The sequence below is a fragment of the Galdieria sulphuraria genome (genome assembly GCF_000341285.1).
Source record: "Galdieria sulphuraria unplaced genomic scaffold scaf_30, whole genome shotgun sequence".
In the NCBI taxonomy this organism is placed as follows: domain Eukaryota; phylum Rhodophyta; class Bangiophyceae; order Galdieriales; family Galdieriaceae; genus Galdieria; species Galdieria sulphuraria.
In genome coordinates this window covers 144,102-162,616 of record NW_005178445.1, presented here as the reverse complement: position 1 = coordinate 162,616, position 18,515 = coordinate 144,102, and the positions used below count along the sequence as shown (strand labels likewise).

At 35.0% G+C, this 18,515-nt stretch overlaps 3 protein-coding genes across 3 annotated transcripts; 2 read left to right on the top strand and 1 right to left on the bottom strand.

The window, feature by feature from the left end:
* Positions 1-1,013: 1,013 nt before the first annotated feature.
* Positions 1,014-1,436, bottom strand: Gasu_36800 (uncharacterized protein). The gene is made up of 2 exons (XM_005705409.1): positions 1,264-1,436; positions 1,014-1,212 (listed from the first exon to the last, which is right to left on the bottom strand). The coding sequence occupies exons 1-2, from the start codon at positions 1,409-1,411 to the stop codon at positions 1,127-1,129; spliced, it is 234 nt and encodes a 77-aa protein (XP_005705466.1). The 5' UTR covers positions 1,412-1,436; the 3' UTR covers positions 1,014-1,126.
* Positions 1,437-1,476: 40 nt separating this feature from the next.
* Positions 1,477-2,139, top strand: Gasu_36790 (uncharacterized protein). The gene is made up of 2 exons (XM_005705408.1): positions 1,477-1,816; positions 1,857-2,139. The coding sequence occupies exons 1-2, from the start codon at positions 1,500-1,502 to the stop codon at positions 1,972-1,974; spliced, it is 435 nt and encodes a 144-aa protein (XP_005705465.1). The 5' UTR covers positions 1,477-1,499; the 3' UTR covers positions 1,975-2,139.
* An 11,607-nt stretch (positions 2,140-13,746) lies between these two features.
* Gasu_36780 (archaeal ATPase) lies at positions 13,747-16,591 on the top strand. The gene has a single exon (XM_005705407.1). The coding sequence runs from the start codon at positions 13,869-13,871 to the stop codon at positions 15,999-16,001; it is 2,133 nt and encodes a 710-aa protein (XP_005705464.1). The 5' UTR covers positions 13,747-13,868; the 3' UTR covers positions 16,002-16,591.
* The last annotated feature ends 1,924 nt before the right edge of the window (positions 16,592-18,515 follow it).

Below are 18,515 nucleotides of genomic sequence, written 5' to 3'. Positions count from 1 at the left end.
TTCAAAATCACAATCTGCCTCTGGGTTGGCCCCCTTTCTTCCCAATTGCAATTGGCCCCAATCTTTCCTCCCACTCATTTTCCCCATGGCAATTTCAAAATCACAATTGCCTATCCACATTTCGAATTGACCCATTTCCAATTTGGCCCCAATCCTTCCTCCCCTCCCACTCATTTTACCCCATGGCATTTTTCAAATCACAATTGCCCATCTACATTTCGAGTTGCCCCATTTCCAATTTGGCCCCCATTCTTCCCCTCACTCATTTTCCCCCATGCACATTTTCCAATTCACAATTGACCCCCATCCCTCTTCCACTTTCAATTGGCCCCTTTTTTCCCCATTCCCTCCAAGACAATTTTCAAACCAAAGTTGCACTATCATCCTTTACCCGCAATCGACCATTTCGTTCCCCCATAAAACTTAATAAACCCTAATATAACTTAATAAAACTTAATAACCATAACAAAAGAAAATTGACCTTCGTGACATTACACAATTACTCTACTTTTGAAAAAGTAAAGTTATTGCAATTTTTGGTTTTCTCGGTTTATTTCTATTATTTTTATTTCTAAACTGTATCCTACTTATTTTTTTTTGGACATCTTTAATCCCTTAAATGCAACTTCTTTTTGTGTATCATTTAAAATTGTGTCTTATCGCTCGCATAGATTGGTATCTATTTTGCAATTTACTGTTGTTTAAAATTAAATTTTTTGGTAATTGTCATGGTTCTATTTTTTTTGTTTATGTTGCGATTAATTCTAGTTAATTATTTTTGCATCTGTGGTTTCTTTTTTTAGTAATTATTTTGAAACAAAAAATTATCTTCTCTTGTCCATTACGTAGCTACTTTATTATTTATGTTTTTTTATTAATAAATTTTTTTTGCTTTATTCAATTTATTGTGTCGAAATAGAATTTACTTTGAAACATTGACATATAAGCGTTGAAAATCAAGGCGGTAATAAATTTTTTTATTTACATTTTCAATGTTTTAATTAACTATAGTATTTTGTTAGCATAGTTTTATTAAGTTTAAAAAAAAAATTTTTTGGACTGAGGTTGTACTATTAAAATATAGAAATATTATATGAACAGTATGTCGTCAATCTTACTACTACCTTCATCTCATAAAATATAATTGAAGGTCAACTCTTTTTCTTCTACTTTTAAAATTTGAATTTCTCACAAACACCCTTATCGTATTTTCTTAATTTCCTCAATTCAAATTACTCTGTCCTTTTCATACACTGTCCTTACNGTTTTCAATATCCCTTCCCATTTCCAATTTACCCATCCTTCCCCACCCACCAACAATAATGGCAATTTCAAAATCACAATCCGCCTCTGGGTTGGCCCCTTTCTTCCCAATTGGCCTCAATCCTTCCTCCCACTCATTTTCCCCCATGGCAATTTTCAAATCACAATTGCCCATTTACATTTCGAGTTGACCCCTCTCCAAATTTGCCCTTTCTTCCCCCCATTCATTTTCCCCCATGGCAATTTCCAATTCACAATTGTTCCCCATCCCTCTTCCACTTCCGATTTGCCCCTTTTTTCCCTCCATCCCCACTCTCCAAGACAATTTTCAAACCAAAGTTGCACTACCATCCTTTACCCGCAATCGACCATTTCATTCCCCCATACATATTCTCTCATCAAATGGCAATTTACCAAATGCAGTTCTTTGTTTTTTCCAGTTCGTTCATTATTTTTTTGCGCCATTTTACTTGATCCTTTTAAATATGTGTATTTCTTTGAATAAAAATCTTTCTTTCTATACTTTCGACGACTATGTTCTCTTTTTTTATTGGTTAGTTTTCACTTTTTTTGTTATTAACTTTTAACAAAAGTAATCTTTGCGTTTATTGCGTGTTTGTATTTTTTCGTGTCAAGGTTGCTTTCAAATTTTGCTTATTGTTTTTATTTTTGTTGTGTGTCTTTTTAGTAAATATTGTCAAACTAAACTAAAAATTATTTATTTTTGTCAATTTAGTGGATAATGTACAAATATAGTCTTTAAAATTAATTCTTTTTTTGTTTTGTTGAGTTTTATGTTTTTATATCATATTTACTTTGAATATTTAATTGTAATAGTTGAAAATTAAGTCAATGATTAAATTTTTTTATAATGTTTTCAATGTTTCAATTAACTATATTAAATTGTTATTATATTTTCTTTAGAAATTTAATAGGAAGATTGTTTTAGAGTAAAAACGCATTATGAAAGCATAAAAACAGTATGTGAACAGTATGTAATTGAACTTTCTATTACTTCTATCTCATAAAATATAACTAAAGTTCAAATTTCAATCTTTTTTGCTTTTCGAATTGGAATTTTTCAAACACCCTTCCTATACGGACACTCCCAAAATTTTCAATTCACACTCAGTCCTCTTTGCACACTGTCCTCAATTTCAAATGCCCCCATTTCTAATTTACCCATTCTTCCCTGCATCCATAATGGCAATTTTCAAATCAACACAATCGCCTTTGGGTTGGCCCCTCTTCTCCAATTTCGCTCACCCCCTTTCCCCACTCATTTTCCCCCATCGCAATTTTCCCATTCTTTCCCATTTCCAATTTACCCATTCTTTCCCAGCCCGCCACAATGGCAATTTCAAATCACGATCACCTTTGTGGTTGGTTGGCCCAAATTGGCCCCTTTCCCCAACCATTTTCCCCATCGTAATTTCCCCTCTCTCCCATTTTCAAATGGGCCCATTCTTCCCCCCACCCACAATGGCAATTTCAAATCGCGATCACCTTTGGGTGGGTGCCCCCCTCTCTTTCCCCCATCGCAATTTCCCCACTCTCCCATTTCCAATTTACCCATTCTTCCCCCAGCCCACAATGGCAATTTTCAAGTCAAAATTGCGCGGGCCCATTCCTAATTGGCCACTCTTTCCAAATTGCCCATCTTTCCCATTAGCAGAAAAAATCAGTAAAAAGTGTGTATATTGGTGCTCAGCATATTATGCAGAATCAGACCCTATGGCAACAACAAAATCTTCATTTTAGAGTATAGCAATATGATTCAACATTGGGTCAATTCTGGAAACAATGGATTCAAACGAGTTTCGGTCAACGATCTGTTTAGTATTAGAAAGTTATTTGCAACTATGAGGAGAGAATGTGGGGATTTTCTCTAGTTATGATTCTTGTCAAGAAAACTATCAACTAGATTGTCCTCTGTGTATTTAGATGAAAGAATACTAGTACTCGTTGGTATTTCGTCTGCCAAGTCTACTTGGGTAAATTCTTCCAGTAAATTCTTACAGTCGTGAAGCAATCTGTATTAAATAGACTATTGAGGATATATAAATACTATATGACCCAAAGTCTAGGGTATAACGACTCTTCTTATGGGACAGAGAGTTTTATAGTGCCACGATAAAATATCTTGATGAGCTAAAAACTCATAATAGACGGACAACCCAGTGTGGTTCAAACAACCCATTTTATTCTATTAGCACTGTCCAATCCAGTCCGTATTCAACTGGAGAATGAACAATGAAACTACTCCTATCTATATCACGTACCTTGTATAAATCTTTTTCTATGGTACAACTTGTCTTTGACTCGCAAATCAACAATCTGTCTAAAGTGAATTCTTAGGTCACCTTTTTGAATAGAGTTGTTTTACTACTATTCCTCAAATACTGGAATCAGTCAATTTTACAAGTCCGAGTGCGATTATTTGTCACTTGATGAGTAAATAGGCTAGTATGACACAAAACAATCAATCAATCAGTCAATGAATCAACACAAGCCAAGCTCAATTCTTCATCCATAAAGATAACAAAGAGTCTGCTGTGAAAGGCACCCTGTACTAGTAAAAGCTGTACCAGGTTATTAACTTGATTTTGTAATAGCTTAATATAACAAAGGTAAGGGACAACTTTTTTCACCAAAGGAAGTAAACGGACATAACCATATGTCTCAGCATGACTTGAAGTACTAACAATCAAAGGTTAGGATCAAAGTGCTTCTTCGTCAATCTTCTCAAGTTGTCGTGTGGATTCAAATCTTTCAAACAACATAAACCGAATGTTTGCGTTCTTCTATTTAAAATGGTAATGATCTCTAAAAGTTGCTGAGCATACAGTTCCTTTCAGTTGAGTTGAATTGTCTCGTATGTTTATGATTTTGTAGTTAGCTGCGGCATTATTTATGTCCCACTATCAAATCGATCCTTGATGAAACAGATTGGTGACAACTTGGTTCTATCAAAACTGTACAATTCATTGCCATAGAACTTGATAGTCTCAACGATACCAAGGCTTTTATGAACTAAGTTACAGGATTTGCTGTATGATAAACAGTGAAAAAAAAGCTAAGGGTAAATTCGAATAGCATATAATAGGTACTCTTCAAATACAGTATTCATAAGAAAATATGAATTCAAATGGACAAGGTCAAGTCGTTCTATTTGACACCAAGTTCAATACAAAAGTGGCCAGGATAGATTACAGTCCCTCTTTCTGCAACTTAAAATCGAGCTTGTCTTTAGGCATGAATGATATGACAGAAACCAATAATATTCTATTTATGACGAACTCGTGCAATTCTATAGGTAAGGCTCCGTGAATAAGAGAATGAAAGGTGCTTAAAGAAAAAATAAATTGCTCTTAATCCGACGACATTGTTCTGATTCTCTCAAGCAAAGCACCTGGCTTATTCACTAGTTTGATGGTTGATTGCCCTGTTTTGCACAGTCGCTTGTTTCTCCACTCAATACAGTTTAAACTCGATTCAACATAGCCGAAACTATGATCTTTTAAAATCAGTTGAATTTAAACTGATTCCTGGACACTAGCTCATATCCCTATTGTCTCTAGTCTTGTCGATTAGATGGAAAAATATATCCGTTCCACAATTCAGGAATGTATTGAGTTTTTAATATAGGGAAAGCGAGTGGTCGTAAAACACCAATCATAATTCTAAATGAATGAGGAACTATAGATGAAATACTATGTTTATGACTCTTCGAGAATAATGCTGTAGTGAGAAGTGTTGTCCTATCTCTTCTAAGAGTTGCTGTTATTGTTGTCGTCAAATGTGCAAATCAGATAGTAAATTCTGCTTTTGTAATCATTTCTGCCAGTTTATACCAAGACCTCAATAATTTTTGCAATGGAAATAAATACAAGCAACTTTTTTCTGGTCAAGTTGTTGATTGACATAAGATAGATTGATTAGTTCGAATCTAAAACCATTCGTCGAGTATGATGAGTAGGATATCCTTATTCATGGAATACTAGTATCGGGATCGAGTTGAATCATAAACTTAATATTGTTCTTCCTATAAATGTTGTTGTGTAAACTTTTCAAACTGGTAAAGAAAGTTACAGCTATATAGAGAATAATATCTACAAAGATGCAAATAATGATTCTGCAAGTAAGATTGTGTATTCCTTGCTTTATTCTACGCTTTGCCTTTTTGAATAGAAATTTGATTGTCTTCTATCAGTAAGGATTGTATGATATTCATTTTTAATAAGAAAAAAAAGGAAGAAAAAGAATAAGGTGAGTGTGAAAAGGATAAAGAATGCCTAAAGTAATCAGGTCTTTGAAGCTTTGGGCAATTTGTAACGATTAGGGATGTCATGAAATACACTTACATTAACCATTTTGTTTTAACAGCCTACTTTTTATCTTATGGTGTTCAAATACAGGTCATGCATATCAGTAGAATGGGTAAGCAAAACAAAGTACCAAAAATATTCTACTGTTACCAGTATGAGGTAATAGTAGGGAATACTTTTTCTACTAATGACGACCAGAATATCGTTGATGTTTCTAATAGAATCAAAGTCAAGACTTTTGGCTCATAACACTATCTCTGTAGTCTATTGAACTAGGAAGCCATTTCTTTCTTTTTTCACCTTATATCTTTCATCATACATTTTCTTCCAATGCAAATTGTTGTATTCTTTTGTTTAGCGAGTTGTATAAAAGTTGAAATGAAAGGAATCATTTTCTTCATCTTGTACTACATAACATATCAACATAAAAAAAGAGATTCAGTAGCTTGTATCAGCAAGGTTACATTGCTTCTCTTTGCGGCTCGTTTGTGACCAATCGTCTACAACCTAGTTGAATCTTGTTCTAAATCAAATGATTCTGTGGTCTATGAATAGTATAGTTTATCGCTGTCATACTTTTTTACAATTAAAGTTCAGTTTTTAGTGTTCAGTAATTATTCCGACTTTCTTGAAAAGATAAGATAACAATATGATGACTGCTCTCCGACCAGTCAATAGAAACAAGCAATAGACTTTTAACATAATATCTTTATCAAAAAAAATAATGATTCTATGACGCAAGTTGAGCTTGGTGCCAAGGCAGTAAAGCGAGAACGTTCTACACCAATATTGATAGGAGTCATTGGATTCAAACAAAGTTCAATTGAATTCCGTACAGATACAAGAATGGTGGATGCTGATTGATCTATGCTCATCAATAGTAACATGTTCTCAATGTTCTAGGAACACATTGTCATTCAATATGAAATTGAATCCACAGATGTACCTAAATTGAATTATGGCTGCCCAGTAGTGCACACAGCATACAAATATCAAGGGAAACATTGATACTTTTCTGTAATTCGGATTCTTACGCAGTGATTCTCGCATGAATTGATCTTCGACTTGATTTTAAGTAATCCAAATAATAGTCTGTAAATCATCCTTTTAGAGTAAGGACTAGAATACTTTAGGCAAATCGAGATAATCTTGGACAATTCGACGCTGAATCAAGCTTACAGGGTGCCTAAAGACCACATAAAACACTGCTTCGGATATAAAGACTCTGTACATACAACAGCGAGATTTCAAGTGCAAAGATGCCAAGTCTTTATCAACTCGACAACTAGTGGTCAATAGAGTATCAATTCTACCTTAAAGAATCCATCTTATACAAACACTATCTAACAGAAACTCTATTGGATAACCCAATGTCCACATAATGACAATTCAACCAACTCTCTCGTAGATACCCCTAAAAAATAACAACGTATATTAGTCTTACTATCAAACAATTGATTTTGAATGGAAACGTTGATTCAACTTTTTGTGCATCGAGTTGTGCCGTTATCTTGTCGAACATTGACTCCATTCATTGCTAGGGCTATATTTCAATAGCCAACTTTGAACGTTTCTAACAATCAACGCATTTAGATGCGAATACTTGAAAAAAGATTGAAATCTGATTCCTGATTCTTGTCTGTGAAGTAACTATAGCGTACCCAGTAATGCTTGGTTGGAACGAAATGATATTACTGAAAGCACTTCAAGACAAGTAGTAATCAATTGAATCAAGTACAGTTTGACGTATTTATATCTGAACAAACAACTAGTTAATATCAAAATATATAAACTAGTAGTAACATATTCGTGGCGCTGCAAAGGTATAATGCGATTCACGGCTTGAGTCGATTCGCGAAGCTATCTAGGATGAAACGATCAAGAAATACATATCCGGTATCGCAAATAAAGTGCAAGTATCACGGAGGAATTATTGGACACTCAAACACTACCAAATCTTTCTCAAACCAAGTCTTCAGCTCCCTAGTTCTCGGTATCCTTAATAATAATACTGCTATTAATACTATATGGAAAATCGTTTTTCTCGGGATAAGGACTAAATGAGTTCGATTAATTCAGTGTAATCTCTAAGAATTCAAAAGTTGAATCAACCATAGAGGACATTTCACAAACTTATGAAACAGAATTTCATCTTGATGAGATATTCGACTAGTAATTAACAAATGACCAACTCTTACACAAAATGTCATTTTAAATGAGCAGTATCAAGAAATATCTTACTTTCTTTCCAATGAACAGTAAATCACTGAATCCAGTACACAATTCAAGTAATACAAAACAGTGAACAGTTTCTAGATACGTTTGAGAAGACCTTTTCTTACGTATCTAATAAAATAATTGTGCCATATCCCGTTGAGATTTAACTAGAAGTGGTAAGATTCAGAGTACTCTAAAGCAAGTAAGTGATTATTACTTCGTTCAATACGGCTGTAACCAGAATTGTTTCGGATGTCACTCTGAAATTAGATTCAAATTCAACTCATCAATAGGAACAAGGTATTGGTACGGCATAAATACATTGTCATTTATGACTTGAATCAATTGTGGTAATAGTTCAAGATTAAGAGGTGGATGAAAACCACCAAAGGTTGTGAAAAGAGTTCAAGCATCAAAGGATAACAATAAAAGTCCTGAAGTTAGAACATGACTATCAATTCATGTTTTTTGCTGCTACTTGTGTAAAAATCACAGAATTGATTCTGCTTTTTGTGAGGATCAACCTCAAAATCTGTAAATTATAGGTCTGATATTTTAACCCTGTGAAACCATGGAAGCATTCATTTACTTCTTTTCCTTGAATTTCTTTCAACTAACCTTTCTATATTCTTTCATTGAAAAGTATATACTATGTAAAACATAAATTTTTGTCTTTTATAACAATTCATAAGAATAAGGGAAAACAACCAGTATTTCGTACTAAGACAAGTTCAATTTCTATTCCCAGCAGATAGTTTATATAGAACTTTGACTGCAATCTAGTTGATTTTTTCTTTGAATTGACATCATCCCGCAGTCTTCGAATACTACTTTCTATCATCTTCATCCCTTTTCTTGTACAATGAGCATTCTATTGTTTTTCGAACATATTACAACTCTAAAGAACAAGATTTTCACCATTCTACAATTACGCCGATGAAGAAGAGAAAAAACGAAATAGAGATATTTTCCTATCCTTATCGATTAGATGACTAACTTCATATGAAGCTGGTCTTAGGGTCGAACATGTAAGATGGAAATGTTCTGGAGCACAAATACCCATAAGATGGTTTTAACATGAGAGCATTACAATATGTTCAGATAGATCAGTAGTAGATTCTAGATCACTGGAAACAGTATGTTGTACACTTTCATGATGCTGCAAGTTCACTTGTCAAAGATTAATTGATTCAACTGACGAAACTATCTCGAATTGATCACTTGGACTATCAATTGTCCACCCCTCCAAATGCAACACAACTGTCACGGGACAAAGAGATTCTATGTGATAGAGATTTCCAATGAAAAAAGCTTCTGAAAGGTTGTACGTCGACGTTTTCGGAAAAGAAATGACGACTAATTGCTTCATCACACTATCATGAGATAACAAATAAGTTCGTTTCAAGAATCAAAAGGTAAAGATTAGTCTCAAACATGTAGAAGCAAAATCGAAAATCGACCATTAAAAGCAACTGGATACTCTATTTGTTGTTCAAAATCAGGACCGTATTTAGTTCTACTGATAGTGAGGTGCAGGAATAGCTTTTAAGTGTGCAAATAATGCCTTTTTCTTTTGTAGAGTCAACAATACAATTTTCCTTTATGGTAAAAAATAGGTCAAATTCGTACTTTTATGACAAAAACTATTATTAATATTCCATGTACTACTAACCAATACACTATCTTCTTTCTGTTGTTGTTGTTGTTGTTGTCTTTTTACAATTCGAAGTAAATAAAACAATTGCACTTTTCCGCTCATGCCAACAACGAAGAAAGGAGTAAAAGATAGAAGCAGGAGTCATTCTCTTTGTAGAATTGATGACTGTGCCATACTGTAGTAGGCTTGGGCTCATATTTGTTGTTGTTGCTGTGGTTGAATTTCGAGTAGTGGCGAATGGTTTGATTTTGCTGCGATAATCGAAAAATGCTTTATGGTTTGTGTCTATGTGCAAACTACTTTGTTCGTCTGCGTATGCTTTCTAGGAATTATCTACCAAAAGTTGGACTTTATTTTCAGAGTCAAACCAAAAACTCTAGTCGGACACGATTGCATCAATGTTTGCGCTTGTGTAATATTGTAGAAGTTCAACCCATCCTTCATGAGTTTCTTTCAGAGCTACTTTGTATACTATCCAAACGCAAGCTGTTTGCACAAAATGTGAAGTTTCCTTTTCACTTTTTGACAGCTACAACTACCACTACTTTCAACAGCATGACTTTCAGTGTGTTGGGAAAAAAACAGATCAGCAGCACTCTTGAAAAGGCAAATACTGTTTCACACAAGTCGCATTGTTTCCCATTCACACCGTACTACTAATGTTACCCTCCTCTTCAACTATATAAGGACCAAAGACGATTTGCAATAGATGCCTTTCAGAAACAGCATTAATACTAGTTCCACTTTTATCACTCTTACGACTTATGTATCGTTTTAGACATATTTCACCCTCGGTAAACCCCGTAATTCATAAAAACAAAGGCGTTTCTCAAAACGGACTAGTAGCTACAGTCGCTATCGTCAAAACATTTTACCAGGTGGACATAACCATGACTTTCAGCAATGCTCTTTTGCTTGCTTTATTTCACGGTTCCCAACAAGTTGAGTATATTTTGAACTAAAAACTGTTCCCTTGCTTTCAAAATACAAGTTTATTCAGCTTTCGTTATCTAAAGCCCCACATCCATGATATTTCAAAATATATACTCGTATCAATAGAGAATTGATCTAAAAGCACAACAATACAATCATTGAAAATGTGCGATGATGGACTCAAGACTTTCCTATGCTATTCTGAGAAATGCCTGTTGCAGAGTTACGGACCGATTTTTCCATCGTGAAAAGAGTCATATAGAAGGCAAAAAACTACTATACGGAATGTTATTCTGTGTACTGACTAAAAGACTCAACTGAGTGTCTGACTGGTTTCTTGTTCTTGTAGAATATCTTTGAAATAATAGCCCCAAGCCTGATTCTCAGAATCTCAACAACAGACTACAGGACTTTCAACTGCTAATAAATACGCAAAACTGCTCTGAAACAATTATCGATAGAAATAAACAAACTTGTGAGACAACTAATTGATTAATCTACCAACACTCAACGACAGCTTGAATTCCTCTGTCTTTGCTCTCTTCTCGACAACGCTAATCTCAAATTTCCATACAAGACCAGAAGTGAAATAAAAACAAGTGTTGCATAAAGTATATAAATTCCAAAGAGATAATAAAAGTTGTAAATACTAAAAAGAAACTACAGTCTACTTGGAACTCAGAGCTCAGGACTCGATGGATTGTTCTAAAAGAAACATTTGAAGGGCTTAAAAAAGAAACGTAGATAATAGAAATTCACTTGTCCAACTAAATCAAACGACGAATTCGTTTTAGAAATTAAAGTCTGAAAAGTTTCACTAGCAAACTTGAATCAGGTCCACAGCGTTGACAATACTCACTGAGCCTTCCTTTTTATCCAACAATCAAACCATTGTGTTCATTTCTAATTGGATTGTTATGAGAAGGATTGCTTTGTATTGTCTCCTTTCACTGGAGATATATTATTTTGAGTGACTAGTGAGTTTTATGAAAGAAAATATTCCACTTGGAGATATGTAAAAAGTTTCTGGAACAATAAGTGTGCTAGATACATTCAATCTCACTTCTCAGTATTGTTGTGAAACGAGAAGAACAGTGTCGTATCAAAGGTCCTCTCAACTCCCTAGCGACACTGTAGCCTTTTAACAGAGTTGAGTTTGATCAATCTTGTCTCTGCAAGGTAAATTTTAAACTTCTTGTGACCCTATTTTGATAACAAATCAAGAACGGTTTTGCTACAACCAGTTTTTGACTCGTTTTCGTTCTGAGAACCTTTCTTTGTTGGTCACTCAAAATTTAGGAAAACTGCTTAAAGGTGTAAAATTGTCATTTTCTAATTTCAATGACGTTAACTCTGTTTGGCTTGCATTGTGAGAACTAGAACCTTTCCTTCTATGCAAATTACGCTCTAGGAGCAATCTTTGTTCGATTACGAGTTATAAAGAAGAATAAATCGTATATTCAACTCTAGAATTGGAAAGTATACAGAGAACAGGACGATAATAAAAAACTGACCAAAGGTTGGGAATACTTTTGTCTATACACAAATTCGTACATAAACTACTTACGTCAAGGAGGATCGAACCTCAAACGATTCAAGGCTATTGGTTCGTTCTCCACCTAAAGAACTTTTTGAGACTTTTTGACTAGTATAACAACGGTAAAAGTGGTGATGCTTTCGCTTCTCCTTGCACATATATTTCAAGATTCACCTTCTTTGTTACTTTGCCAAGAGGAGATGAAAGATTCTTATTTTTCCATTATTTCTACGTTTATATTCTTTTCTTTTCACTAGTAGACGAAATTTATCTAGTATATTTAAGAGAATAAGACCTTTACCAGTTTGGATAATCACAATATCAATTTGACTCTGCACAATTTTATTCTGCTGAATAATACAAAGTTGAAAGAGACATTTTCCTTCTTTTTAGAGCAATTTGGATAAAACTTTATCTTTTCTTCTTTATGTTTGACTTGTCCCTAATGGAAATGAACGTTTCTTGTACATGTAGACAGTTTGTTTATACAAAACTTTGAGTTGTCTTTGATTCTTGTTACAAATATCTAAGGAGAAGCCTCCACCAACGTACCCGTCAGGTTATATTTCGCGAGAGTCTTCTGCCTAGTGTCTAACACGAATAACTTTTGTATTATGACTCATTCAACGAGCTGATGGATGAGAGAGTGGGAAAAGAGTAGGAGACAACTGCAGCGGAACAAATCTTTCCTTGAATTTGCAGAGCTTTTAAAAGTTTTGTTTTCTTCGTATTGGAAGAAATAAGAGTTCTCTTGGAGTTATCCATGCCCTAAGGCAGCTTTGTGTTTTATATAGTTTGCTTTCTTATCTATGTTCACAATTTGTGGTTTCTACAAAGTTCAAGAGGAGGCAGTGAAAACCTTCAAACCTAAACAGTCATGTTTACCTTCAAAAACACCTCAACTATATAGTGGGCTATTGGGGAGAGGGAATTCAACTATGATTCAAATGTTATGCAATGACAATATACGAGAAGAGAATAGATAGAATAGACTCAATTCGACTGAATTGAATTTTTCTTGAAAATATCTTTTCTCCTCTTAACAGAATCCACAGTATCAAATGCCACTATTTTCAGAGGAGAAAGAGACAGGAGTTATTGACTCTTACAGAAATTGAGTATTGATGATACACTTGTGTGAGTCAATGTTGTTTCTGAGATTTGATAAAACCACGAGATATTTTGGATCCTTCTTTGCACGTTTGTTTTGGTTTGTCTTTTGCTATCATCAATTTTTGTAGCTTTAGTGATAAGCTGCTAGTTGTCATGATATCGTAAGAAAGGAATTTGATGATTGCTGAGAATAAAGGAGTGTTGTGCTTGCGGGTTTCTGCATTTCTACTAAATAATATATTTCAACTGGAGCTTTTGGGTAGATTACAAAAGAGAATGACTTGGTTCATACTCTAGTTCCGTGTTTCGAAATGAAGCAAAAGTGACGTAAAAACTGTTCCATAAAATACAGAAAATCTAGAGAGAGACGTCTATGGAACAAATTCTTCATGAACAATCTATATTTCTCGGAACTCTCATGACTACTCTCGAAAATTCTGAAAGAAACTTTCTTATCTATTTGAGAATGGGCCATGTTTAATAGCTTTATACTCTCAAAGAGCATAAAAAACTTGTGAAATAAACATTGGCTTCCTTCCAATCCTTCTTGTACCCTATGAGAGTTACCATTATATTAGCATACGAGAATAAGAATATTGATAGTTGAAAAAGCCATATTGATCGTTCTTCTATAGTTCAAGTCATCTCAGTCCAAGCCCTAAAGGGTATGCCATAGTCATCAGTTGATACAGAGAAGAAGTTGGGTTGGTATCCTTTACTGTTTTCGTTGTTGTTGTTGTGAATGGCAAACAGTCAATTGTTTATTTATTTATATTTATACTCAAAAATAAACCACAGGTTATTCAATTTTATTTTGGCGATGGCGAGCTTGGATGAAAAGTGGAAAGCTGTGGACAACTTTAAGTCTGTTGTGGTAGATCGTGAAAGAGATGTTGTTCGAGTGACAAAAGAACTGTATGATCTTCATAGCAACAGAGAACAACTCAGGGTTGTAACAAGTAGTAACAACTATCGCTTGACCATACCATTCGCTCCGCACATGTTCGGTTCTGGCAAGACCACGTTTTATGTAACCTATTTGGAGTTGGTGCGATGGTTTAGTGAAACTTCCCTGTCGACTTTTGCTTGGAACCCTTTGAGGAGAACCTTTCTGGAGAAGCTGAAAAGGGCTTCGTTGCTTTACATCGACCTAAGGCTGCTAAAGCCCACTCTCCCCACCGAAGAAAAACGCAACCTTGAGTGGGCAGTCTACTATTTGTTAATAAAGGTTGCTTGTTTGCAGTCAGGTCTTCCGCAACCAGACCCGGACGAATGTTTCAAGGAACTGAAACTTAGGACTGATGCTGTGGTTCAGAAATTCCGTTCAATCTTAAACATTCCTTCGGATCAATATCTTCTTATAGCATTTGATGAAGTTGGTGTCCTAGACGAAAGTCTCGACGAATTTCATTTCAAGAGAACCCACGGCGGTAGAGTTCGACCTTACAACGACTTTTTCGGTATTATTCGTGAGTTGTGTGAAGAACCCGACTTGTTTTTTATTGTTGTTGGGAAAAGTGAAGGCTTAAATATATATAATTACGTAGCTTCAGTCTCAAGGGTTCAGTTAGTGTTTATTCCTCTTTCGCCGCTTGAGAACCATAGTATCGTGGAACATTTGGAGAAAAGTTCTTCCTTTTTATTCCCTGGGAGCCCAAAGGTTTCAGAAATTCTTTGTCACGAAGACTTCTCAACTAGTGAACTTGCAGAATTGTTGTTGGAATTGACTGGTGGTGTTCCTGGTTTACTTGTTCGAGCAATCAGTTACCTTTTGCTGTATAAATCATCCAACAACAATTTCTTATTATCTAAGGAAACCTTCTTGATCATAATGAATAGCTTTCTAGTAACAAATTATTGTGTTGCGCCATTCTTACCTCGTCTGATAAGTCTCAGTGAGCAGCGTAAGCGCTTGTTAAGAATGCTTTGGTTATTATCTTTGTATCGTATTCGATTTGATTTTGATGAAACTGTGCAAATGAGCTCAAATTCTGATGTGTTTTTGTTTGATCTAGTTACAGATATGTGTCTCTATCGTCGATTGGTTATAGAACCAGACCGCAACGAACGCTATGAAGTGTTGATTCCCAAGTTACTGATTGAATATATTGACCAAGGCTTAAAGGATGATCGTTTAGAATGGTTACTTTTACAAACTCTCAAGTCTCAATCTGTTGAATTCTTTTATGAGTCGAAATGTCGAATTTTGGAAGGTCTTATTGCTACACTGTTTTATTTACATTTTTCTCGGCGTCCTACAAACAGCTCAATGTTTTCTACTCTTGGTCAATTGTCTCGTGTTTGGAATGAAATGAATTTACAATTTTCTTCCGAATCTGCTGCTTATTATATGAAATCTATACATTGTACCAGAGCTGTATTAGGAACAGAGAGAATGACATTTGGAAGCAATGATGAATGGGAAAGGATAGTGGAAGAAATTTTAGAATTTGAAAAGATATATATTCCATTTCATTCAACTTTTCATAGTCCAGATATATTATTCAAGTTGCATGGAAGAACGAATGAGAAGAACTTGATGATGGTGGGTATTGCTTGTAAAGGCCGATGGAGTCGTAGTGGTATTCGATGGAATGAAATTTTGGAAGAAGCTCACAAGTTTTTAAAACCAGTTCATGATCAAGTATTGACTAGTCATCCTACATGGCATTGTATGTTGATTATTATGAGTACCAAGTTGGCTACAATTGTATCTGAGGACTTGAATCATTCTAGTCGTTGTTATTCATTTGGCGATAGTGTTGGAGAATTCTTGATTCCTCACAACTGTGAATTGGTTATTCTTTCTGAAGCTGATGTAGAAAACTTTATTGGCAAAGACATTTTATCAAATTTAAGGAACGCTTTCAAGTCTGTGGATAATCCACATTCGAGAAATATTGGCATTTCAACCCTACAAGAAATAGTTTTATCTCTTTCCAAAAATATTTAGGAATGTCATGTTATTATTCGTTATTGAATGCTTACTTGTTATGAGAGAAATATTTGAAGTTCAATATTTTGTGAAAGAAGTGGGTTCTTAACCTTGTATGACATGAACTCTTTTATTGGACTTGAAAAGATTCTGAAATGGATTGATTACCACAGCTGTAGTCTTCGAAGTTACAGAAGATTCTCTTTGGAAAGGATAGGCTTTGCAAGTATAGAATATCCTCTCGTCAATAGAGAGTCAACAATAGCACAAGTTTTAGATGTTTTTGTTGTCTCTTTTCCTTAGGACTTCGAGGTGTATATAAGGTGGGCGACGAAACATGTGTTGCGCACCAGAAACGTATGAAAGTGAAAAAGCACGTTTGATAAGAATTTCCAAAAGTTTCTCTTTTTGCCCGACAAAGTGAACTTGATGCACTATTTGAACTTGAATAATACGTTTCCTGGCTTTGCAAAGGTAGAGAGTGTAGGAGAACGTGAACTGAACGCTTAATGGAACTTTACTTGTGTCAAGTTCACCCTTGTCTATTGACCAAGGGGAATTTGTTTTGAAACGACCTTTTGTAGTGGATTGGCTACAATTCAATTGCCACGTGTCTAAAAGGTTTAGAATGGCTATCTCAAGTTCTTTCTTGCAAGAACAGCTACAAAAAATGGCTGTAGAAACTCTTGCAAATAACGAAAATGTTATTTATATCTTTTTAGAGACGAAATCGCAAATTTAGATTGTTACGAATTCACCAAGTTTGAAGAACTGATGCATACCTAAGGACCGACTCAAGACCACGACGTTTATCAAGTTTTTTAGAATCTTGTGCAGTTTGTTAGTCTGCTCGTTTGTAATGTTTGCTGTCGCAAGGGAAATTAGATACTATTAATACAACAAGATGTCGGTATTTCACGTGTAAGATTTTCTTTTCTTCTTTTAGATCCCTTTTCAGAGGAGACTGTCAAGTTCTTTGTACAGAATAAGACGCATCATAATGAGCCTATTCTAAAGTTTCTTTTTCCTAATCATTCAGAAGGACATGAGTGATTCTTCAAACAAATACATGTTTATACAGGCGGTGCTACTTAACGCACGTCATTTATGCTTTAAGAGAATTGGGGAAGGCCTTAAAGCTCTTTCGAGTTCTGATGATCCTTTAGAGGATTAACTGAAAACCAGAATCGAGCGAATTCCTCCTGAACCTTCGCCTTTAGTGAGACCTTCTCCTCATCAAAGGGAATGACTACTTTCACTGCTATACGTCTTCTCAGTATGTTGGAATTTCATATTTCTATTGTAGAGACTTTGTTGGGTGGTGTATCTATGGGACCTGATTCTAGATACTTTCTCTACATGGCCAATCATTTTGGTTTTCTTTATGAAATTTGTTCGGAGAATTGACAAGGTCAAGAAGTTCAAGGATGTCTGCACCAAACAAGAGAAATATTTGTCAAATTATTCTTTCTACAGATTGCTTTATGATATATTGAAATTTGATGTTTGGATATTCCTCCTCTTCGTTCTATTTGTAGTTTGTTTTCATCCATTAGTCGCTTTGAATTACCTCCTAGTCTTGCTTTCTAGTTTGAAAATATATTTACTCTTATTGTTTATGTTCAATTGTGTTTCTGTTCTAGATTGGGTGAAATGATTCTATTACGGCATAGTCTTGTACCAGATGCATCCATAAAAGTTGGGAGATTGTAAGAGCATTAGGACTGAATCATCTTCCCGAAATGTTCCAGCGTTTTGAGTTCCACAATAGCTGGCATTCATAATTTTGGCAAAGAAGCTTATCATGTGAATGTTTGCAAACCTTTTTTGAAACTCATTTATCAAATAGTGGAATATATATTCCCACAAGACAAACACCAGTGGACCCCTTTTTTATTCGAGTCACAACAAACTAATGACAACTCTATCGCTGTCGGACAAGGAGCAAACATTTATGAAAACTGAATCTTCATCAGAATGAGTATCTACTTGACTGGCATTTCGCTAAAAATATTATTCAGTGCCAAGTCCTGATGTTGGACTTTTATGTGAAAGCAGAAGTTGCTAAATTTTTGCATCCAGTCGGGTCTCATTTGGAGTTGGAGAATATCAGAATATAATGACAATTTAGTTTATTGTAAGCAACAAGTTTACTGCATAAAGTTTCCAAACAATTTCAGTATGTTCCTACTTGGGTATTGGATAGTGGAGCTTATTATGAAGACCACAGCCAAAATATCGTCTCTAGTTCTATCAAATATGCGGCAGAACCATAGAATATAAGAGAAGAATAGTCATGGATACTTCCTCATTGTCAAGTTGTAGCGTGTTCGACCACCTGTCTCAAATTCTCCCAGGTTTCACGGCCGGTGAAGATCTTGATAAAGTTTTTGGAGACAATCCTTTATGGTTGGATAAACTAAGACTACTTTTGAACCTGTTGGAAATTTCATTGATAGACCCGTTGAGTCATGTTCTATTTAAGCAGTCTCGAAGGAATATCCATACCCCTTCGATGGAGAGGGGAGAGAG

Bases quoted from the DNA above. Each gene is read 5' to 3' on its own strand.
- Gasu_36790 (XM_005705408.1), top strand. From the start codon at position 1,500: ATGGCAATTTCCAATTCACAATTGTTCCCCATCCCTCTTCCACTTCCG. The intron at 1,817-1,856 runs GTTAGTTTTCAC...TTTTAACAAAAG, and splicing joins TATGTTCTCTTTTTTTATTG to TAATCTTTGCGTTTATTGCG.
- Gasu_36780 (XM_005705407.1), top strand. From the start codon at position 13,869: ATGGCGAGCTTGGATGAAAAGTGGAAAGCTGTGGACAACTTTAAGTCT.